This window comes from Perca flavescens, chromosome 4, assembly GCF_004354835.1.
Source record: "Perca flavescens isolate YP-PL-M2 chromosome 4, PFLA_1.0, whole genome shotgun sequence".
In the NCBI taxonomy this organism is placed as follows: Eukaryota; Metazoa; Chordata; class Actinopteri; order Perciformes; family Percidae; genus Perca; species Perca flavescens.
This window is the reverse complement of record NC_041334.1, coordinates 10,627,770-10,653,198: the sequence shown is the minus strand read 5'-3', so window position 1 is coordinate 10,653,198 and position 25,429 is coordinate 10,627,770. Positions and strand designations below refer to the sequence as shown.

The 25,429-nt window shown below is 42.6% G+C and overlaps 1 protein-coding gene across 1 annotated transcript in view; it reads right to left on the bottom strand.

The window, feature by feature from the left end:
- Nucleotides 1–25,429, bottom strand: part of ptprt (protein tyrosine phosphatase receptor type T) — a 430,905-nt gene that overhangs the window by 41,626 nt on the left and 363,850 nt on the right. Inside the window, exon 23 of the mRNA XM_028575011.1 lies at nt 22,439–22,526. Coding sequence (XP_028430812.1) covers nt 22,439–22,526 — 88 coding nt within the window. The remainder of the gene's footprint in view (nt 1–22,438; nt 22,527–25,429) is intronic.

Below are 25,429 nucleotides of genomic sequence, written 5' to 3'. Positions count from 1 at the left end.
CCTCCACAGTTCTTTCCCTTCCTTGTCTTCCTTCCTTGGCTTTGTTCTCCTCCTCTCCCTCTCTCTTGCCCCATACTGTCTTGCTCTTTCAGACAGCATTAATTACACAGCGCTAGTGTCAGAGGCTGTCATAACACGAGAGCCACCGATATGAGGCTGGTGGGAGGGAGGGGCCCTTTCTGCTTCTCTCTGCCCAGGGAGGGGAGCTTCTAATTGGGCTAAAATGGCAGGAGGTACTGGCTTGCAAACACTGCAGATCTGGACACAGGCCGCAGGTTCAAAGGGGCTGACTGTGTGTGTGTGTGTGTGTGTGTGTGTGTGTGTGTGAGTGAGACAATTGAGTATTTCTTTTAATTAGTCTCAGGGAAAGTTATTATGTCGCGGATTATGTTTGTTTTTGACGTACAACAAATATATTTCTTATCAAAGTCTGCATTCAAAGTCCGCGTAGGGAGGAGGTCGGGGGTGGATGGATGGGTAATAAAAAAACACAGAACTTGCCCCAGCAGACAGCTGTTCATGTCCCGGGTGAAACCAAAAGTCAATGTTGACTTATTTTAACTTACGTAATTGAGTGAGCTTACGTAACATTTTTAACTAACGTACTATACCTCACCTACTTATATAAGTCACATAACAAACTTATTAACCCACACTATCTTTTCCTGAACCTAATCGAGTACTTTTCTTTTAATTCACAACATTAACCATGTGTTTAAACAAAGAATACAGGAAGTTTAAGCTAAAATTTTGCTGTGGAATATAAACCAATCACAACGTCAAATACACACAGGTTTGTAACACTTAGAGAAGTCACTTAATGATTTTACAAAGGTATTCACAACTCTAATTTAAATGTAAACAAATATTATACAAAGTCTTAAAGAGCCCTTTATTATGCTCCTTTTCAGCGTCATATTTGTACTCTTGGGGGTCTACTAGAATAGGTTTACATGCTTTGATGCTAAAGAAACACATTGGGTCCTATTTTTTTTAACGATCTGAAACGCAAATATCCAACGTGAAACGCAAGTCGCTTTGTGGGCGGATCTTGGGTTGAAAAAATGTGTTGGTCTGAAGTAGCTAGGTGTGGTTTGGGTCGTATCGTGCAATAAACCAATCAGAGCATCATCTCACATTCCCTTTAAGAGCAGGCGCACTTGTTCCATGGCGGATTGCTATTATGACGGCGGATTTGCCCGGCGCACGCCAGACGGAGCTGTCCGGGATGCAGCGAAGTAAATGCCCGTCTTGGCCGGGTGGCGATGTTGCTGCGGCCACTCGGGCGCATCTCCTCAAGTCTGGAGAGGATTGCTGCCGCCATGGAGCGTGGGCCTCCAAACGCACCACCTGCTCCTCTAGTGCCCCTTCCTCCTCCTCCTCCCAGCACTCCATCTCCGTCCACCCGCTCCACCAGGAGCGCATTGCTACTTGTGGACCAGATCCCGCCAGAGTGTCCAATCCCGCCGTAGTTCAACATCACGTCTCCTTAAGTCCTCTAATATTTCCTCATTTATGTCATCAACACATCCATGATTCATAGAAATGTTGTGTAAAACACTTTTTGAGGACTGTACTGTAAAGTGCCTCCTGTTCTATCCAAACACCTGAAGCGCATTTTCAGTAATATTTTTCCTTGTAATTATGTATGGTTTGCAAAAATGGGAACTGCTGCATCCGTGTAGCTGAGAGAAGCAAAGTGTATGCGCGTTGTGTACATTTTGTGTATAATTTCAAACAGGAACGTGGGCGAAGGCGTTTTTCAGGAAATTGAGAAAAAGTACCGTCTGTGGCAGAGAAAGCTCCGTTTGTTTACATACACACAAAAAAAACCTAAATAACACACTAGAATATGGGACACATCCAAAAAAGCATAATAGGGGCTCTTTAACAATTTGGTTCAAGCCTGTGTCCTAGATCTAGATCTGGTTACAGATGTAGAGATATAGAGCAGATATGTGCACTCAGGCTCATGTTGGCGTGTGCACTACTGGCGTAACAACAAAGTCATCAGAAGCAGCGGTGTCCAAGGGCGAAGGATCACGAACCCATTACTCATTAATGAGCTCCACTCCTCGGCTGAGTCTCCCTCTCCCTCATAACCTTGCGACTCCCTCCTCTCCTCTCTCGGCTTTAACTTTGGTTCCATTTTCTCTCTCTCTCTCTCTCTCTCTCTCTCTCTCTCTCTGTGTCTCGTCTTTCTTTCTCTATCCTCTTCCCTCCCCAAGTCTTGTCATTACCCCGGCAGCCACTGTAGAAGTTTTTGCTGGGGAGAACTTGTTAACTGTCAGTGGTCCAGAAAAGGCCAAACAACATTTTTTTTTTATCTCAGAGAGATTCACGGGAGCAGCCAGAGAGCTGCAATTTGGAGACATCAGATCAGATTGTATGTACTGAGAAGCCTGCACACGAATAAAATGAGCAGGAGCCACAGGTCTACATCTGTGTGTGTCCTTTGGTCGTGATCTTTTATACAAGCTGGTTGCGGGTTTACACCGCACCCTCATATGTATTTTTGTATTCCTTCGATGCAATTTGTATTTTATGCTCTGTGTAACAAATAAACTAAACTAAGCTGGCGCCTAATGAATGCAGTCTTCCCACAGCAGCAAACAGGAGCAGCTGTACTGGTCGTTCTCATAGATCAAAGGCCATGATGAGGTTTTCCATGTACTGTATATATTACCAAAACTAAAAGCCACATACTCAGTGTTGGGAGTTAATGTATTCCTTTTTGCTGTAACGCAGTAATATAACGCATTACTAATTAAATTTTGGTAATATTATACCTGTTACAACGCATTTTATAGGTCCCATGACATGGTGCTCTTTGGATGCTTTTATATAGATAGGCCTTAGTGGTCCCCTAATACTGTATCTGAAGTCTCTTTTATATAGACCTTAGTGGTCCCCTAATACTGTATCTGAAGTCTCTTTTATATAGACCTTAGTGGTCCCCTAATACTGTATCTGAAGTCTCTTTCCCGAAATTCAGCCTTGGTGCAGAATTACAGCCACTAGAGCCAGTCCCACAATGAGCTTTCCTTAAAATGTGCCATTTCTGTGTCTGTAGCTATTGAGGAGGAGAGGGTGGAGGGTGGGGGTGTGGCCTTGACCAACTGCCACTTTGCTCATTTGAAAGAGAGTCTCTCTCTTTCTCATGGGCGGGCCAAATTCTCTGGGCGGGCAAAGCAGAGAAAGGGGAGGTAACCTTGCTCCTTACGACCTCATAAGGAGAAGATTCCAGATCGGCCCATCTGAGCTTTCATTTTCTCAAAGGCAGAGCAGGATACCCAGGGCTCGGTTTACACCTATCAACATTTCTAGCCACTGGGGGCCATAGGCAGGCAGGGGGAAATCCATATTAATGATAAAAAACCTCATAAAGTAAAATTTTCATGCCATGGGACCTATAATGTTATCAATTTCAGCTGTGCTTTTCCTACTATAACAAGTCAAAATGTATGCTGTGAAAAAGGTCCACTGAAAGTGAGCCATGGTTCCAGAAAAGGGTGGTGAAAGTAACTCAAAAGTAACGCAATGTAATAACGCAATTATAATGTATTACATTTTGGAAGTAACTTGCCCAACACTGCACATACAGTAATTTACTGAAATATATTAATTGGAGCAGGAGATAATCAATAGAGTCATTATGGTCCGGCTCCATGAATATATACTGCCCTTTTATTGCTTTATAATGCCAGTGTCTACCCCAGATTGTTCTCGCTTGATGAGGCAAAAGACATTTAAAAAGTACTTAGGTTATATAATGCTGAAATCCTCCCCTGAACACACAACTAATTAAATTCTTCAACCCCGCTTGGCCCACGACTCGGCTCATATTTGAAAATGTAAATGATCTATGACCTCCACTGAACTATGTAGCCGATGAGAGACAAGGTTCTCTGCTACTGCTAAAATTCTCTGCCTCAGCTTTCTCAACTTTCCTTTTATCTTAATTTTACATCCCCAACTACCCACAGATTGAACATGTTATTTCCACTCTTAGAATAAAAAATATAAGAGGACATTTTCTTTGGGTAGAGCTCATTTATGGGTGTTTAAGATCCCCCGCGACACCCAGACAGAATATTTTCACCAACCATGATGTCGTTTTCTTTCTGATTTGATAAAATGCCAAGTGGATGTGTCTTTGGGGTTTGGGGGAGAGAGTTTGGCAGCTAAAGGATGATGTGGCTGAAACTATGGTGGCTTAGGTTTTCAAGAGCACTGGACAGAGTAATTGCTGGGTCATAGAAATTGAACAAAAATCTTATCAACCTCCTGCAGATATGGACATTTGAGATATAAGGCGGTTAAAACCTCTACTTACGGCCTCTTTTAAATCCCATTGTCTTTCCATCTGCCTGCAAAGAGCTAGAAAGTGTAACAGAGCTTGCTATTGGAGAGGGAAGAATGTAATGCTTCAATACGCCGACTAGGTTTTATTTCACGACGCTGCCGAGAGACTATAGGATATAGATAATAGAGTATGTCAGTGGCATTAATGCAGATTGATTTTGTTTTTTCTTAAGTCAGAAAAACACAAACACAAAGTTAAACTCATGTATCAACTCCGATAATATTGTTCATGTTCAAAAGGCGTAGGAAGCAGTGGAGAACATTTTTAACCCTACCGCCTCTTAAAGCTAAAGTGTGTAGTTTCTGTCGCCCCCATGAGGAAGTCTAAATAATGACAACAAAACTGTTGGCGCGTCCACATGACACAAGCCTTCTGTGACCACCCCCTCCCCCCACTCCGCTCCTCCTCCACGCAGTTGCTAGTAGCCAAGGAAGACACGGAGGATTACAAAAAACATGATGGACTCTTCAGAAGAGGTCATTATCTTCACTTGAGTTTCTGCGTGGGAAAGTCGCCGGACGACACCCATCTTCTGAACATAGCCATGCTGAGAGAGTTGTGTGGAGCTGGTAGTCTTAATTAGCTTTGTAGAAACTCATTTGGCAATGGATTGAATGTAGAGGACGTCCAACAATATCCAAAAGTTATGCACTAAAGCTTTAATTTTCATTGTTCATGGATAATAGAACAATGAAAATTTGCATCCATTAGAAGCATGATGGGACATTTCTGCTACTAAAATACTGTATCATCGCACACCCTATTTACCAATCCAACCTCTTTACCAATCCAGCCTCTCCCTTTGGTTCTGCCTGTATTCTCCGGGATGGGGATGGGAGTTAAAGGATCATCGGCATTCAGTGGTCTAGGTCAGGGGTCTTGACTGAGAGAGACGGATCAGGGACCCCCTACGACTATATATTGTATACATTAAGTCACATATTGGGGCGGCCTCTAGCTCACCCAGTAAGAGCGTTCGCCCCATGTTGGCTGAGTCCTTTGCAGCGGCGCGGGTTCAAATCCGACCTGATGCCATTTCCCCATTATCCCCCTTTCAAGTCTATCCACTGTCTCTACTATTAATAAAAGGGAAAAGCCCCAAAAAATAAGCTTAAAAAAAAAAAAGTTAAGTTGCATATTAAACTGGGCCTACAATAACACGTGGGCAGCCTAATGCCTTTATAGGTACCTTTTCAGTGCCTAGAATATTAAGCTGTTAAAATAATAACTGTTGATGGCATGATTAATGAATCATGTTTTAATGTTAACCATACATCTGTCACAGTGAACTCTCAGGATTAACTGGATCTGTGGATGGCTACCTCAGTGACTACCTTCCCCATAGGCCGGTAATCAGTGTTGCTGTTTTTTCTCAAATAGGCTGATTTCACGTTTGATTCACGTTAAGACATTTAGATTTTTGAAGAAAAAAAAATTCTAAAAAATGTACAATAATTTGGTGGACCCCGTGCAGTAACTCTGGGGACGTCCTAGGGGTCTCGGACCCCCTGTTGAAGATCTCTGGTCTAGGATATGAAGCCCGATGTCCTTGCCTTCGTTGCTTGTCACTCAAGTGTTTGAAAAGGGCATTAGCTGGATGCTCTGAGGCGTTCAGTAATTGTTGCACTCCATAAAGCACCAAGTAATTGCACGTACATGTACAGAAACATAAGGAATAAAGGTTTAAAACACTATATGGCACCTTAATATGGCAAGTCACTCGTTAACGACACCGCCGTAAACAGCCATAACTCTGTTGAATGTCCACATAAACAGATGGTGCTGGTATTTCACAGAGAGAGAGAGAGAGAGAGAGAGAGTAGCAAGTTGAAAGTGCTGAACAAGATGTTTTACTCTTCTGTCCTCTCCTTTCCTCTCTCAGCTCCTCTCTTCTCCTCCCTCTTTTTTTTTTTTTTTTCTTCAGTAGCCACTAAGAAGGGATTGTGTCTGTCACAGATATACTTAATCAGTTAACTCCCTATGGAGCTCAACTCACTCACGGCACACACTCCGCCGTCTGCACGGCTCAAGGCATTAGGGAATTTAATAGCATGTGTGATTGAGTGTATGTGTGTGTGTGTGTGTGTGTGTGTGCGAGATTGAGTACTGTGTAAGTGTGTTAAAGTGTGTCTTCACTTTCCCCGTATGCTCCTATGTTCCAGAACATCTTTAAGATGTGTGTTGAAAGGTTGTGTGTGTGTGCGTGCGTGTGTGTCTGTGTGTCTGTGTGTGTGTGTGTGTTTGAAAGTAGTGTTTCAATGTTCAAGTGATGTGGGTGTTCCACTGTCAGCAACTGTGTATTCATGTGTGTGTGGAGCCTCTGTGTCAGTTTGCATATCCACATGCACACGTGTTTGACGTGTGTGTGTGTACGTGTGATGTGTGTGTGTGTGTGTGTGTGTGTGTGTGTGCGTGTGTGTGAGTGAGTGTTGGAGGGTATTATAGTGTGTAATAGCCTATTAAGAGCAGAGCTCCCTGCAGCTGATGTGTCAAACAACTCAAAACGTTGTCGACTAATACACACAAACACACACCTCAAGATGCTGTTTCCAGCTGTTTGAAGGCTGTCTCGGGTAAAAGAGAGGGGGAGAGAGAGAAAGAGAGAGAGAGAGAGATGAATGAGAGGGAGAAGGAGAGAAAGACGGAGGGAAGAAAGAACAGCAGCTTGTCTACACTTTAAAGTTACACAGCTCTGTCAGTGTATCAGTGTACCGTAACACTAAACCATATAGGGGGTCTCACCGAGGCCACACAAATGTGGAAATGACAAATCTGGATGAATCTGGCATCCATTTTGTCCATGAGAGACAGCAAAACGGCATCTTGAATTTCACCATAACTAGTACGGTGGCCGTTCAAAATGTGCCTGTTTATGGAACGGGCTGATTGCTGCTTGAAGCTTTCTCCAGAACCACTGTACCCCAAAAAGAGAGAGAGAGAGAGAGAGAGAGAGAGAGTAGTTGTCTTTTTCGTCAACGATATAATACGATATTCTTCGTATGTCGATATTGCCACAGTCAGCGTTGTCTCATCTCGTCTTATCGTTAACGAATTGAACCCTTCAGCAGACGTGTTCATTTCCAAACAGACTTAGTGGTTGCTCCAAATTCCAAAGGGCAAGTTCGTTGGGTACCAAGGAAACCAAGAGTGAAGTAGATTGGATGAACGGTGCATGAGATATGTCAACAGACCACACACACACACACACACACACACACACACACACACACACACACAGACCCCCCTACACATGCAGAGGTTTCCTGATTTACTAGATAGATTTCACTATTAACCCTTTAGACCCTTAAAGAAGCGTTCACTGACTCGTTCCAACGGACCGCTCTCTTTCAAACACCAAAAGCAACTTAATATGACTCAACCTTCTCCTTGCTTTGGTGAATACAGTAAATGTGTGGCAATCTGATTTATATGGATATATATATCTGCCATCCAACTTTTCCCCAGTCTGCCGACTATCCAGAGGTGATTTACGCTCTACCTTTTGGCACAGACTCACACATTTGTCTCAGAGGACTTTCCAGCCTGTACAACATAGAGAGCCCTGCACATTAGACTCCCCATCCTCCCCCCGAATCCATCGGGTTTGACAAGGGACCTACCTGTCCCGTTCGTGTGCCACATGTCAGTTAAACGTAGGTCCCCCGACCCAGAGCGTCACAAAGTGACAGCAGGAGTCCCGACCAAGCGCGTCTAAATGTGACGCCAGAGGAAACGTTTTTGTGTCAATAACAAACGCTAAAGGCACCTGACCAAGCGTCACTTTTTGGGGATGGGAGTAAGACTGTGTTTCACGATGAGACTGTGGGCCCTATCTTGCACCCGGCGCCGTGCAGCGCAAAGCCAGACACAAGTGTCTTTACTGGTTTAAGTCCGACCCAGTTGTCAATTTCCCGTTCCGGCGCCCGCGTCGTTTAAATAGCAAATGCACCTTGCGCCCATCTTTGCGCCCATGGGGCGTGCTGGTCTGACAGGGAGGTGTGTTCAGGTGAATTCTCGGCGTATTGGTATCTTGAGGCAGCGGGAAGTGATCGCGCCGTTGACCAACAAAAATCTGGTCTAAAGTCAATAGCGCAGCATTTCATTGTTATTTTAACAGCGAATGAGTGAAACGCGCCTAAGCTCGTGCATAGCGCACACACACTATGCTTGTTACACACACACACACACACACACACACAGGGAAGCGCAGCAGCACACAAACATGCAAAAGATTACAAATAAAAATATTACGGTGCAAATCCGCCTTCATAATAGCAAAGCGCCAAGGTCCAACCGCCCCTGGCTTTTAAAGGGAATGGGAGATGACCCTCTGATTGGTTTATTGCATGTTACGCCCAAAACACACCTATGAATTAACGAAGACACCAAGTACAACCCTTTCGAACCATGCGCCGGACGCATGGACCCTTTATTCCGCCGCCAAAGTAGCAAAAGTGGATTCGGACACGCCCTAAACGCACCTGCGCCTCACGCCGTGCGCCTGGATCGTTAAAATAGGGCCCGCAATGTACGAATGGCTAATGAGAACAGCCTCCAATATAGTCTGTTGGCCCTTCTGGACAGCAAATCATCTTCTTTCCCCACTGACCAATTGACACTCTCTTCTCATTAGCGTCCCATTTAAGATTACCCGAGGGACATCGTCTCTTCAGTGTAATAAAGTGTCGGTAGCAGCAGGCCATTCACAAGCCAGACAGAGAAGGAGAAGTTATCTGCATATAAGTTGGTGGTATAATAGCACACTGCGACTCATTAGGTATATGAGAAGGGAATTAGCGGGAGCCGCGCTCAGCTTGTCCTTTCGTGTCACCTTCCCGGTTTAAAACGCAGAAATCCGAAACGAAGACTGTCACAACGGCAGCCTGACTATCCACTTTACCGACTTGTTAGCACAGGAGTTCTGGGGAAGGCTATGTGCTCTGACAGAGGGCAAGTCAAACTGGACAGGTGGCTAAAAAGAAAGTTCCAAATCCTCCTCCAGTGGGTATCTTGTCTAGACAGAATCGCATCTCATTAATTCTGATTCGTTCGTCAACAATCAATTATCGTCATTATCAGCCATCAACGAATATCCAATTGACAGCCCCCTGGAGCGTTAGAAACATGGAACATAATCACTTCTAATCCTACCCCTTCTAATTAAAACCACAATCATTACTTCATCGCCCCCCCTCCACCACCTGATGCTTTATTTTTTTGGGGGGATGACAAACGATTGTTAAAAATCAGCATCGTAGTGGTATTACTGTGTGTCTTTTACACCCAACTGCGTCTGAAGAGGAACAATGATTAAACAGCAATCACCGTATCAATGATAGCACCGCTGGTGTTGAAAAAAAAAAAGAAATCAGCCTCATTATCGCAATTATCTGTCTGCTTCCCTCCCGCTGGGAGCTGCGACACAAACCATTTCATCATGTGGTTGTCGGGTTGTGTTTTATTTTACACTACGGAGGAGAAGATGGGCCTCTCCGTCACGACTAGAATTGCTATTTTACGCAGAAGAATGAACATGAGAGAAGAGACATTAGTCTAACCACATCTTTAACCCTATACGTTTTTTATTACCAATTTTATGAAATCCTAAGAAAGATACAACATAACACATTACCGCACAAATATTTTTATTTATTTTTCAGCTACTACTTACTTACTACGTGAGCCCCGTCTCTGCGTAACAATCAGCAGCTTTATTAGATCTTGGTAGAAGCATGCTGCGTGCTTATTGGCTCACTGACGCTGATGGCATTTGCTTCTTAGGTTTGAAATGTGGTTTTTAAAGCGCCCGTATTATCCTCATTTTCAGGTTCATAATTGTATTTTAAGGTTGTACCAGAATAGGTTTACAGGGTTTAATTTTCAAAAAACACCATATTTTTGTTGTACTGCTGCAGCTCCTCTTTTCACCCTGTGTGTTGAGGTCTCTGTTTTAGCTACAGAGTGAGACATCTTCTCTTCTGTACTATCTTTGATTACACTCGCACATGCGCAGTAGCTCAGATCGTAGATCATGTCAGCTAGCTAGCTCCATAGATGGTAAAAGAAAGGCTGTTTCTCCAACTTCGGTCAGTGACAAGGCAGGATTAGCTGGGAGACTTCTAAACGAGGGCGCACATGTAAGTAGTTCTTGATTATGGTGAATTTGGGTGTGTTGTAGCAGTGCTTTGCCATTGAGAATGAGGTAGCATGCTAGCTCACCCGGAGACTGAAGGCAGGACACATTTAGAAACCCGGATTTCAGTCAAAACAGCATGGATGGGTTTTTTTTCCAATTTTTTATGTCTTTGGAAGTACCAGAGACACAAAATAACACCCCAAATCCCAGAAAAAAAAAGTGATTTTTTCATAATATGGGCACTTTAATGACGGGACATTTTGTGATATTCGATACTAAGGAGGCAATTCGGTCGGTGCCTAAAATGTATCTAATTCGGGACCCAGCCCTACCTACAACAGCGTAGGCCTACTTTTGTATACTTTTTTTTAAATGTGACTGTTCTCCATGGTTCAGGTTTGGACCCTCAGTTTCAATTATGTAAACTCTTAATGTGACAGGACACAGTGTCATTTTAGACAAAAGGGTAATTCCAGCTTTGTGGCAACAGCTTGAGAAAGACCTTTTTTTTTTTACAAAATGACAATTACCCCCGATGAATCTATGGCCCCGGCCGCTCTTAATTTTTTTGATGTAGCAATGCAGATTTATTTTTGAATGAGAATGTGCATTTTTGAAGTGATTGCCTTGAGAAAAACAAAAACTTAAGCAGAATTTTCCTAAAACAAAAATCAGATCACAAATTCCTCTTACTGTCCGTCTGAAGGTGAAATAATGTTGCAACAGTGCTGCACTGCTGCAAGCAATCAAGTGCAAGCTAGGCTGCTGTGATCTGTACAAGCCTGAGTGCACTGTGTGTGTGTGTGTGTGTATCTGTGTGTGTGTGTGTGTGTAGACTGCAGGTACTGAACTTTCTTATTCACTGACTTTGTATGTACTACTACGTGCGTACAGAATGTGTGTTTATTTGTATAAGTTTGTGTGTGTGTGTGTGTGTGTGTGTGTGTGTGTGTGTGTGTGTGTGACAGCTTGGGAGATGCTAATATTTGTTGTGGTTCTTTGGTCAAACACTTCAGAGGAGTATTTGGCGTTGTGACTTCAGAGCAGCTCGGCAGACGTGTTGAGAATCTGCGCCAGGATGAGAGAGGAGGAGGGAGGAGAGGGAGTCGCACTATGTACAGCTGCATATGATGCTAAAAAACACACACACACACACACACACACACACACACACACACACACACAGTTGTGCTCGTTTTTTAATCCTTCCTCCCTTGTTTGTTTCACACACAAACACATACACTCACAGAAACTAGATGCCCTCACCCTCTCTTATGTTCTCTCTCTCTCTCTCACACACACACTCACCCAGACACACACACACCACACACACACACACACAAACACACTCAGACACACACACATCATCGGTCCTCCGCTGTAATGAGAAGCAACATGATGCAGGAGGGGATAGTGATTATGTCAGCGATGCTTGGAGGTGTAACACTGGGTGAAAGGTGTGTGTGTGTGTGTGTGTGTGTGTGTGTGTGTGTGTGTATGCCTTTGTGTAGTAGCAGCGCCTGGCAAAGACTGACAGCCTGTGTAATGATTCTCATTCACTTGAACAGCGGTGCACATTAGCGAATGGAAAGAGGGCTTTCGGGTGAGTCTGTGCATGTGTATAGAGAGAGCAAGAGAGAGAGAGAGAGAGAGAGAGAGAGAGAGAGAGAGAGTAAGAGGAGAACAGGAGAGATTTTTGACAGAGAAGTGAGGCAGAGAATAACAAGTAAGACATAGTCAAAAAAGTGAGGGAAAAAGATGAAAAGAACAGGTAGGACAGAATGCAAGGAAGAAAAGTGAATTGATGAGGTTCAGAAGGGAAGTCAGAGACAGAGAGAGGAGGGGAGGCAAACAAGAGGGGATACAAACGGGACAATGGCGGGGAAGAAAAATTATTTAAGAAAGGACAAGCCATTCTCCCTCCCAGCTCTTCAAATACTGACGCTTTGTCAGTGGCTCTCAGCCGGGTTTGGACCTTGACAGCTGTATACATACAGCAGACACACAGCTAGCAAATCACGCACTGACCCAGTGATGAGTGTGCCTGTGTACGCTTATGGGACAGCTCAAATCTTCAAGATCAGGAAAACAAATCCTGCAGTTTTTCTTAATTTTCTCCACAAGACTCATTTTTCTTCTTGTCTATGTACGTTAAGAGAGAAAAGTTGACTAATCCGTAGTTTTGGTGTTAGTCGACTAAGCTTTCTTTGGTCGATTAGTCAGTCTTCCTATGCTTTCTTTATGCTATGACTTGTGTCAAAGAAACATATGGAAACATCTCTGGTGAAAACAAGATTTAAAGGCATTTTTTGCATGATTTATTTGTGGAGGAACTCAGTTTTACAGAACTGAACGGAACAATTAAATCAACTAAGCGATTGGAACGACCAAGTAGGTTTGGCCGTGTGTAGCCCACAGCCAAACCTACGCCTGCTCACATTCTTTTTATTGACTTGAACGCATCTCGTACCTTCTGGAATGCGGTTTGCGTTCACTCTAATCATAACTTCAGAAAGTAAACATATTGACAGGCAGAGGAAGAATGTGAAGGCCACAGAGGAAAGAGAGAGAAAACTGAGAAATAAGGACACGATGAAAAGAGGATAGATAGACCTATAGTGTTTCTCAAACACTGAACACAATTCTAATATAAATTTTATATATATATATATATATATATATATATATATATATATATATATATATATATATATATATATAAAGTCTTTCTTGCCACCTATGACTTTTTGAGTTTTCATTCAGAGCTCCTTGGGGAGAGCAAAAGTGCAACAATTTGCTCAAGCGTGCAATAGAAAAGTGGCAATATGTATATTTGGGGAGGCGCATCGTTTTTTGGCAGAAGCTTCGAGGGGTCGAAGGAAATCAAAACCCTCCAGAGTGAAACGACTTAAAGTCATTAAAACAATACAACACGGTCTCACGGGCAGTTTGTGAAATTGTCACGTTATTTTTAATCTATTGATTCGTGTACAAGAACACGTTTATCTCGGGGGGGTTTCGTAGTTGGCCAGCACGAAATGGGAACCATCTATACGGAGGTTGGGTTTAGGAAAAGATGAACGGGGGCAAAGGACGCGTCACACGCCGGGAGACGCGGCAATAATGGGACGGTTGTGATTAGGAAAACAGCAACGGGGAAACAAAACGCCACACGCCACAATCATCCCGGGTCTCCTGGCTGAAAGTCCTGTGTTGTTTGACCCATCCACCACCCCAACCAACCTCCTTATGCGGATTTTCGGCATTTCATACTACTCACTACCGTAGTCGTGCTGTGATCACGACATATGCTTCCCATTGAAATACATTACTTAACATTTTCGTGGTGGCCACCATGAAAAAAACAAGAAAAACGTGCCTATGTACACGAATCAATAGGTTAAATAGCGTGACCATTTCACGAACTGCCGTGAGAACAATAGAATTCCTGTCTGAGAATACAGTACAGGCCAAAAGTTTGGACACACCTTCTCATTCAACGTGTTTCTTTATTTTCATGACTATTTACATTGTAGATTCTCACTGAAGGCATCAAAACTATGAATCAACACATGTGGAATAATTTAATTATTATATTTTAGATTCTTCAATGTAGCCACCCTTTGCTTTTTTTGCTTTTTTTGAAAAAGCAAAGGGTGGCTACTTTGAAGAATCTAAAATTGAAGACATGTTTTCAGTTATTTCACACTTTTTTGTTAAGTACATAATTCGATATGTGTTCATTCATAGTTTTGATGCCTTCAGTGAGAATCTACAATGTAAATAGTCATGAAAATAAAGAAACACATGTGTGTCAAACTTTTGGCCTGTACTGTATATTCTATTCAATAAATAAAGCCTTTGGTTTTTCTGAGGTTCTTTGCGCAGAATACCGAGTGATGGAAAACAAAGCAGCAGTATGAAAAAAAAATCAATGAGCAAATCAATGCTCATAACAAATGGGCAGGTTTGATAGTTTCTGAATGTTATGTGAAATAAACACCCACGGCGACTTCAGACTCCATCCTATGCAGCTTGGCAGATAAGAAAGTCAGCGCTGAGTCCATCGGACTCCTAATGAAAGAGGTCTGTAATAAATGGCATTTGAATAAAAAAAACACAGCTCGGTCTAGCCACAAATCACCCAAAGACCGTTTCCTGGGGAAACATTTGCGGTCTTCGAAAGTGGAGTCAACAAACGAAACCGGATTGATTTTCTCATTATAGAAAATTTGCCGTCATTTCAAATTGAAAACCATTCAGATTAAACCCAGAATGCGTCGGCGTCTCCACAGAAGTTAACAATCAAAGGATGAAATATCAACATGAGCCGAAAACGGTAACGCACGGATCTTCTCTTTAAGAGTTGAAAACTTTATCCAATTGTGATACGACTGTGGTGTACCAAGGACATTCCCATCCCAAGAGACACTAGCTAACGGACAGAATACTAAACACAAACAAACACCAGTGGTGGAATGGAACCAAAGTACATACTCAAGTACTGTACTTGTAAGAATACATTTCAGGTACTTGTACTTTACTTGAGTCTTTTCTTTTCATGTCACTTTCTTCTTCTACTTCTGGTACATTTCACAGAGAAATTTTGCACTTTTTACCCCTCTACATTCACCTGACAGCTTTAGTTACTAGTTACTTTACACATTAAGAATTTTGAACACAAAACACATGTAGTTTATAAAATACAATGTTTTATTATAAATGAAACCACCCAGCGATATATGATTAGCTCATTGAACACTTGATGATGTTGATTGACAGAACTGTTTGGATCGTTTCCAGTTTCTAAAATGTTTTTTTCTGCATTGAGTACTTTTACTTTTAATACTTTAAGTACATTTTCTTGCTGATACTTAGTACTTTTACTTGAGAATACTTCTTCCACCACTGATAAACAGACATCAAAATGCTGTGTGGGAGTCCACATGAAGACCAATATAAGACGTGGCCATACACACTTCAACTCTTCCTCACCTTAATTCTCCTTGATAACAAATAGACCAACACACAAACACACACATGCACACACACATGCGCGCCCGCACACACAAACACACACACACACACACACACACACACACACGCACTGTACCCCCTTCTTTGCACATATGTAAATGCTCGCCAATAAATCTGTATATTTTGAAGGCATGCTTCTGTTGAATAATAAATGACCATATGGGAAGGTTGCTCTATGAACTGAGGGCTGAGAAGGAGAAGAGAAAAAGAAAAAGAAAAAGAAGCGAAGAGGAGGGGGGAGGAGGAAATAGAAGCAGACAGATGCCTGTAATGAGGAAACACTACTGCGCTTTGCCTCAACCCATATACTGTCAGAGTTAATCAGACAGGATGGATGGATGGATGGAGGGGTGAGCGAGGGAGATGAACGGAGAGGTGAGAGAAAGAGATGCGTGGGCGTAAAGGGACTGTAAGAGAAGAGAGGGATTCAAAGCAAAGGCGAAGATAGAGATTAAACACTAGGGGAAATGAGAGGACAGTTGGGATTAAAAGAGGTGGCACAATGAGAGAAAAGGAGAGAAGGCGGGATGAGAGGGGAACAGAGGTAAGCATAGGGGGGGAGAGCAGATGGAGCAGAAGGAATGCAAAGAAGAAAAGTAGGAAGGAGAGAAGAGGGTAATTGGTAAAAAAAAATCGGAGAAAAGGAAGAAAGGAAAATAAGATTGAAGATGGCCGAAGGGTAAAGAGATAAAAAAAAACTAAAACGGGGGTTTGGAAAGAGAAGGGAAGAAATATACAAATGGGAGAAAGGGAAGCAAACAAGACGAGGGGGGGAGGAAAGAAAGTTGGGAGTGGAAGTGGGGAGATGGGAAAGGAGGAGAGGAAGTAACAGGAGGCCGGCAGATTAACATTTATTCAGTGTGCTGAAGGGATTTCCAACATGGCAGCTACTGTTTGTGCTTGGCAGATGGCCGGAGGAAGATGCATGTTAACACTTCAACTCAAATCAGCCCTCTCCAAACGAGAGTGAGAGAGAGAGAGAGGGGGGGGGGGGGGGGGGGGAGAGAGAGAGAGAGAGGGGGGGGGGTTATTGGGTTAGTGTGTTTGTTAAGTTCTAAGTTTGTTATAGTGCTTGAAATATCTGTACATATGTTTATCTAATATTACATTCAGTCTTTACATTTTTTGGATAGCATTTTTTGTTTTTTTATCATATTGCTTAGTTACTTTCATTTTTATATTTGCTATGTTAATGGATTTATATAGCCTAATTAATATAAATACATCCAAATATTCAGTTAATGTTCATATAACTGTTTATTGTGTTCTGTCCGAATATTTGGTACAAATTGTATGTTGATGCTTTGGCAACATTGTTATTGAAACTTTTAATGCCAATAAAGCCCCTTTGAATTATATTAGAGAGAGAGAGAGAGAGAGAGAGAGAGAGAGAGAGAGAGAGAGAGAGAGAGGTAGCGAAAAATACGAGCTGATGTGTGCGCAGAAGGGAGAAAGAGAACAAAAGATGAAAAGATGAGTGTGACACAGAAGTCACAGAGAGTCAGATTGTCCTCACAAGGATAGAGAGATTATCGCAGCGGCCTCTGAGGGGATTTTTAGGGTCAGATCTCGGGTGTTGGTTTAATTCTCACAAAGCCGGGCCACAAATTCAGCTCCCCTCGGCGTGATCTGCCGCGGCTCAGCGAGAATGTGCTCGGGTTAGAGGTGTTGTCACTGCACGGAGACCAAAATGACTTCCCAGGCGACTAGATCAGACTTTAAAAAGGTGCCCTGCCACACAAAACCGTTTAATGCTTCCATTTCTTTCTTTTTTTTAAAAAATATGTTAGGTCCATATGTGTTTGTGTTATGTCGTGAATGTGAAAATGAACCGCCACGTCCTCTTGTCAGCTCTAGCCACCGAAAAGAAATGAGCGGAGAAATCAGGCCAGTTGCGCTGGGTAAAGGGATGCTGATAGCCAGGCTCTCGTTGGCTAGCTGTTAGCCAATCCGAGTCAAGCAGCTTAGCTCATTGAATATTAATGAGAACTGGCACAAATCGAGCTGAGTCTTCCTGCAGGCTTTCTATACCACGCTAGAACGGCTTGAAACAAGGTAACCATGGCATTTTTTCCACAAAAAAGGTTACAAGAGTCCCTGGTAGAACTTCAGACATCACCACAAAGTAATGAAATAAGTGTGGCAGGGCACCTTTAATGTCATGTGTAGGGCTGGGTAACCGAATGAGGCATCGACAGACTTGCCTCTAAAAGTATTGAGTATCGCTAAATGCCTCGTCATTCAATACTCAATTTTAATAGCTAAGGAGTAAATCTCATCAGCGTCAGTGAGCCAATAAGCACGCAGCAAGGTTCTACCAAGATCTAATAATGTCTGGGATTGGCTGTCTAACGTCACACTTCGTAGAGACACGCAGGAAAAACTCCACGTTACACAGAGACGTGGCTCACGTAATAGGAGCTGAAAAATAAATGAAACGATGTGTGCCGTAATCTATAATGTTTAATTTCTCTCATTTTTTTAATAACGTTAAGGCGCCGGTATCAAAGTCACGGTATTGGTATTGGAACGATACCCAGCCCTAGTCATCTGTGCCTCTTCTTCTGTTACACTTAAACTTGAGCCCTTCCTGCCGAGTATAGTGTTGCCATCTCTTTCTTTTCTTTTGTTTTGTCTCTATTGATATTCAAACTTTAAAACTGTGTTGGGTGTTCAGAAAACATCAGATGGCTCCCTAGCTCATCGTTGAAATTGTTCACCGAGTCAGTTTGCGGTGCAGAATCATGCACCATTTTAGGGGCAGGGCTCGGTTTTCTATAGTTAGTTTGGGAGATTCACATCATCATTTAAAGCATTTATCACTGTTTACTGTTTAGTCAGGCATCAATCCAGCTGTTGCCAGGATGAAGTTCTCCACACTAGGCAAAAAAGACCTGAAAAGGCTAGGGTTAAGATTATCCTGATGCAATATGTTTTATGTAAAGGATGTTTATAAGGGTATGGTCTTGTGGAGTATATGGTCATATTGTCACTTTTTTTGCAAGTAGTGGATCAGTATATGTTTTCTGTCTTCTTAGTTGCATCTGTCTGCGTCTCCTTTGTAAATATTGTTTGGGAAAACTGTTGTATGAATCAATTTTAAACAATTTAAATTAGGGCTGCACGATATGAGGAAAATATGCGATGTAACGTTGTTGAATATCGCGATAACGATATTACTTGCTTTCTTTTATTCAAGAAATTGAACATTGGATTGAATATGAAAGGCAACTGTTATGGATTTATGAGGCTTGGACCAAAATGCAGAGATTGATATTTATTAATGAGACCAAAAACCAAAAAACGAAGAGGATAGCAGAGCTAAACTTACAAACAGGTAGTCCAAAAGGCACGCAGGGCAGTGTGCAGTTCTCTACTGAGATTTTCTTCCAACCAACACGTTCTCTGATATCAACGCCAGTTGATATCACCATGACAATAAAAAAAACCCAACAACATATTGTGCAGCCCTAGTTTGAATGATCATTAATAACGAGACAGTGAGAGGGAAGATTAGGGGTTGGTGATAAGGGAACGTAGTCCAATATAGCCTACAGAACTATTCAGTGTGTGTAATGGCGCTGACACGCTTAGCCGATTATCGGCCGTTAGACAGTCTGGCGAGGTCAGTGACGCAAATCTGTTCGGTGTGTCCCGTGCCGTCGTCAGTCTGGGGGGGCTGTCGGCTTTCATTTTGGCCGACCTGACATGTTCAGCGGAATGAGCGTGACTAGAGTCTATCAAAATGTGACGATTATCTTTTAAACTGACCTTTGTCGAGCTGAAATGAAGACAGATTCAGCAACTGCATGGCCTATTTCTCGCTTAAAATCTTTTCAAAAACATGTTTCAATGAACTATTTTAGTACAATGTGAGATCGTATTCTGAACAAGCCGCCATGACAGTCTGGCTTTGAATTTCCGGAGAAAACAAACCCATGTGACGCGTTCGTCCAATCAGCTGCCGGTTTTCATTTCCTGGGCAACAATACAGAGTAGTGCCGCCTGCTGTTATAGAGACGTATTACGTCTCGTCTCGTCTTGTTGGTGTGTTCTCTGGCACTTTTTGGACCAACACGGGGAGACTGATCATTTCGACTGGCTTTTCTGCCAAGGGTCGGCCGTCTGGTTGGTGTGTAGACACCTTAAGAGACAATTCCTGTTGTGAGGCAGGGCTGTATGTTCTGAGAGTGTCGCGAGGCAAACCACTGTTTCAAAAGGGGAATGGAAGTTCAAACTGACTGAAGAAGAAAAAAAAAAAGACCCTTTCACCCATATATTTAAAGTTTCAGCATGCAGCCACTCGGTCGGCCTGTCTCACAATTTCCTTGTTCTAATGAAGAAAGCGCACAAAGTCGATTCCCCCTCGGGGACCTTTTAAAACATTTTCCCAAAGAAAATGGGCCTTTGTGCAATCACAGCAAGCAAGATGGACAGTTTCCATTACCAGGACCTTGTAATTAAAGGATTTGCACTAATAGCAAATTTATCATAATTCCTGTTGGCTATCACGTTCTTGACAGGCTATTTCATTTCAGCGCAATGTTTCATTTTAAAACCTTCAGGTTAGTGCAGTGTCTTTGCCTTGACATCTAAACCCTCATAATGAGATGTGAACACACGCACACGCGCGCACACACACACACACACACACACACACACACACACACACACACACACACACACACACACACACGGCACTATCTTTGTGGGGACCTGTCATTGACATAATGTATGTAATTCCCTAGCCCTTTACCCTAGCCTTAACCATCACAACTAAATGCCTAACCTTAACCTAATTCTAACCCTAATGCTAAAACCAAGTCTTAACCCTCAAACAGCCCTTTCAAGTTGTGGGGTCCAGCATTTTGGCCCCACAAAGCTATCCAGACCCAACAAGTATACTGTATTCCCGGGTTTGTAGACCCCACGAATATAGTTAAACAACACACACACACACACACACACACACACACACACACACACACACACACACACACACACACTACAATTGTAAAATGTAAGGACACAAGTGCAATCTTCTGGATTATACCGGTCAAGCATGCGGGTCTAATTGTATAGACATATGCAAATACGCCTGCGCACTCATTCAATAAAACTTCAACCAACCAATCCGCTTCTATTGTTCCATCCTAATAGAGGCCGGAGGTCGAATAGTACGAGATAACAAGCACGCACACACGTTATTAGCGCACACAAAATCATTGCAAACACTTGACATATTACACGGCGTCACATTCACATGCTAATTCACACTCTGAAGGCCAAACGGTACACACACACACACACACACACACACACACACATCGTTAGAGCAAGTCTTGCTTTCATAGAATGAACCTGAAGCCACGACACACACACACACACACACACACACACACACACACACACACACACACACACACACACACACACACACACACACACCCTCACGCTCCATGCAGTGTGCGCCTCACTGTGCACATCATTACAGCAGCCTGTGGATTTTTCTTTCTCCAAAATGAAGCTTCATTTTAACAAAATGTCTCTCTGAATAAAACAGAGGCGGCAGGCTTTGATCATCGGGCACGATAGAAATAAAATCCCTCCGCAAACTGAGAGTTATTTATTTTTTAGCCACAGTAGTTTCCTGTATTAGTCTTACAGAAGTTAGGAAATGAGTCTGAATAGGCTTTGATATTACATTTTGGAAAAACATGGATCTCATTAAATGTGCATATTCTTATTTTATTTCCTATTAAACGTGTTGTTTTGCTTTATTTAATAGGTCTCACTGTCAGAGGAAAGGACGTGCTAATGTCAGCTGTTCCAGTAAAATGCTACCATCCCTTACAAGCGTCCAGTGCATTGGTCTTGACTGATTCTTGTATTTAAAAAAATATATATCAGAACTGGGATGTGTGCAGTAGATGTCATTACGCTGCTCTTATCCTGATTTTTACTCTCTTGTGTATGCTTTTGCACTGGATTTATTATAGGGAACTGTGTTGTTGTGTATGGGAATGTGTGTTTATGTGTGAGCTGCTGTGTGAGATACTCAAATTTCCCCGCGGGGGATGAATAAAGTGTCTTCTATCTTCTATCTAACGGTACGAACTGGAGGGAGGTCAGGCAGCGACACGTTGAAGTACACTTCACCAGTCGCCAGCACAGAGGTTTGGACCTGTGTCCTCCAGCTGAGGGACAGTCTCTTTACCCAGTGCACCTGGTACCTCAGCATGTTTTATTAAACCAATGCTTGGACGTCGTCTGTCAATGCCATAAAGAGACAAACTTCTCTCTCTCAGGGCTAAAATGTTTTGCTACTGGTTCCTATGAAATCTCCTATATTATGTATTTGAAGGTAGGGCTGGGCAATATATCGGTATTATATCGACATCAATATATGAGGCTGGATATCGTCTTAAATTTTGGATAACCTAATATTGTGTCAAGTCGACACAAGGGTTGTGTTTTAATATTCTGAACTTGCCAGCCTGTTTTACTATTTGCCTTTACCCACTTAGTCAATGCACAATCACGGAAGGCTCGTATCATGTGGACGCATTGACAGTTTTGTTGTCATTACTTAGAATTCCTCATGGGGGACAGAAACTACGCACTATAGCTTTAATGGAGAATGTTGTCTGTAGTAACGACAAATTGAGCAACATCGCACCAAATGAATCAAGCCAAGCCAAACCAAACTAGACTAACTAAACCAACGCAAAAAACGTGACTTGACATACACCACACGGAAACCAACCCAGACTGACCTAAGCCATGCCAAACTTCACTAGGCTCAAAGTTCAAACTGAGCTAAATGAAAACCACGACCACACTCACACTCAGCAGAAAGCACTGCATTAGCAGTCCAGCTACGTCACTGCGGTACTCACAAGCGATGATGTTGCCGTAGCGGTTCTTGTTGCGGTTCTCGTCCTTCTTGGCCGTTTCCCAGGGCGCCGTCTGTCCCTCTGCCAGGGCCTGAACATAACACGTGTACACGGGCACACACAGACACACAACAGTTTCATATCGAGGTACGAACACGGAAATATGCATGCACATATGGCCTGACTGCCCAGAGCTTGTACTTTGACACAATGGGCAGGCAGAAGTTAAAATAGTAACATGAATATTAATGAAAAGACAATCAACTGACTCTTCATCGCTGGGGGCAGCGAGGGTGTAACGGCTGAAATGTAACGGAACTCGTCGAGCTTGCAGAAGATGGCAGAGCTTGCAGGCAGGCCACATGTGGTTCAACTTTCAAAACTAACATTACCAAATAAAAACTAAGATGTAGATCTGGCTGTTATATCATGTATAACTTTTTTTTTGTTTGTGCAACTTTACATTGTCATTCTAATTATCTAGTGGTTTCTTCTACAGTACAGTACTACAAGTGGTATCTTTTGTGTGAACAATTGCTCGCATTGAATTGGTCTCAGTGTCGACATGGTGAGACGGTGGTTCAGTTGTGTTCGGAGACAGATCTCTCGGGAGATGACATTTAAATATAATGGTGTGCTCAAAACACAATTTAAGAAAGGATTAGAATGTTTTTAAAGCAGAATATATATTAGTGTTACAGTGGCAGTGATGTTAGCCTGTTTAAATGTGAAAACAATACCAAGAGCAGTTAAAAAAAAAAAAGTGGATCTAGAAGTTGCCTAGCTAATACATAGTTCACACTACACAAGCTCAGCCCTGCTTTTGTATCTATATAAAGGGAGGCCCTGCAGAAAAAAGTTTTGGAAATTTTTGTATCACTGCAAATCAGCCACCAACATCTTGGAGCTGCTTGTTTCTGGCAGACATCCATTTCCGCGCATACATTATTTCCTATGTCACACACTCATCTTAGATTCCTCCTGGTGGAAGACCTTGTAGTGTGTAACACCCTGAAGTTGGTCAGCCATGTAGTGTTAAAACCACAACGACTTCAAGACTCCTGATTACAAGACAGCAAGTCGTGTAGTTTGAACTTTAGTGTGAGGTCCGCTTCACACTAACAAGGGGCGGGGCTAGAAGGGAGGCACGGGGTTGGCGCCGCCCCTACCTGAAATATGATTTTTTTTTCCCATCCTCCCCAATCCATTGGGCTAGAATGCTGTCAATCTGACAATTGAGATTTCCATTAGATCAGAGTAATGCCACTTGGCCGCCTGTTCTGCCAATCTTCCCAGCCCTTGTCACATGACCAATTCATGTTTTTGAAGGGCTAGACTATGCCTATAGAAAATGTGTGTTGTATTCAGATATACAATTCGTTTAAAACGAAAAACAAGTGAAACTAATTATGAATATGATGTTTTCTGTGGCATAATTAGTTTCTGTTGTTCTATCCTATCCAATATTTGCTATATTTATAAGCAGATTTTCTACTGTATTCTGATAAAAAGATGTCCCCCGGGCCCCCCCTGACTGATTATTTGGTCCCCCCTGTGCCACCCCGCTTAGAAAATCCTGGAATCGCCCCTGCACCTTAAGACACAGAAGAACTCTCCACTTACTTTATTTATTGTTAGATTCTCTGGTTTTAATTTTCTCTAAAGAGTACTTCAAAGCAGAGCTTCTTATTAGCCAATGTCAGGCCTAAAATGTTAAGACCTTCCAGCCAGCAAGTGAACACCCAGAAAAAGAAAAGAAATCCCACATCGATCCATCCAAATCAGGTCAGTTTATCCTTTGAACCAGGTGACCGTCCACCAGATTTCGGGCCAACTCTGGGATACTTTGCTAATCAACCGACCAACAGGCTGGTGTGAAAACCCACGTCCACTTTATTGGCAGAGGGTAATGCGCTTGAGCGCCTACACTGAATTGGAAAGCAACCAGCAGCGAGGAGAAACCTGATGGTGGATGGAACCAAATTTATTCCTGGTCTGAAATGAAAAAGTTCAGGTAAACGCTACACGCAAGCTGAGAAAAGACATCAAAGTTTGGGTTCATTGTTCTGTTTGTTTGTTTGGTCTGAAAGAGAATATCGTGTCAGTCCTTTGTTGGACGAGAGAGAAGACAGATTGTCCTTTCTCCCTGCTGCGACCCATGTGACAAGCTTTGCAAACAGAGCAAGGACAAAATGTGCGTGTGTGTACGAATTTGCACACATTCATAGGTTATTGTGAGTGTGTTTAAGTGCATGAGTGTGTGAGAATGCACTATAATTTTGCATTATGTACTTTACATGCATGTCCCATATGCGTGTGTGTGTGTGTGTGTGTGTGTGTGTGTGTGTGTGTGTGTGTGTGTGTGTGGGTGTATGTGTAAGGTCATTTTCAAGCTCTTGCTAAGCAACCAAACCCCAACTCTCAAAGGTTGCCATATGGACACTGGACTATTTTAGAACAACCATTATAAGACACTGGAAGAGGTCACACACACACACACACACACACACACACACAATCATTCTCCCTATAGGAACAAGTAAACTATCCTTTTTCAGTCCATTAAGGGCTTAAGACCAGGCAGCTTTAACTGTCAGACAAAGATATGACCTACACACACACACACACACACACACACACACACACACACACACACACACACACACACACACACACACACTATACTAGACTGTGACAGAAAAACAGACACATAAACTTATCGCTCTATCAAGCAGAAAATTGATTCTTTTAAAGTGGAATATGGGCCTCAGAGTGTGGGGTGTGTGTGTGTGTGTGTGTGTGTGTGTGTGTGTATATATACTGTATGTGTGAATTGTCTCTGTTGCATACATTCATTTACAAAAATGAGGCTAAAATATTTTTTTAGACATTCAAGGTGGGAGTTTTCTGTAGGAGGGATGTGCATGTCTGCACATTTGCATACGTCATTGGTTGGCTGCCCTTTTTCAAGTTGAACAAGAAATAAAACTCCTC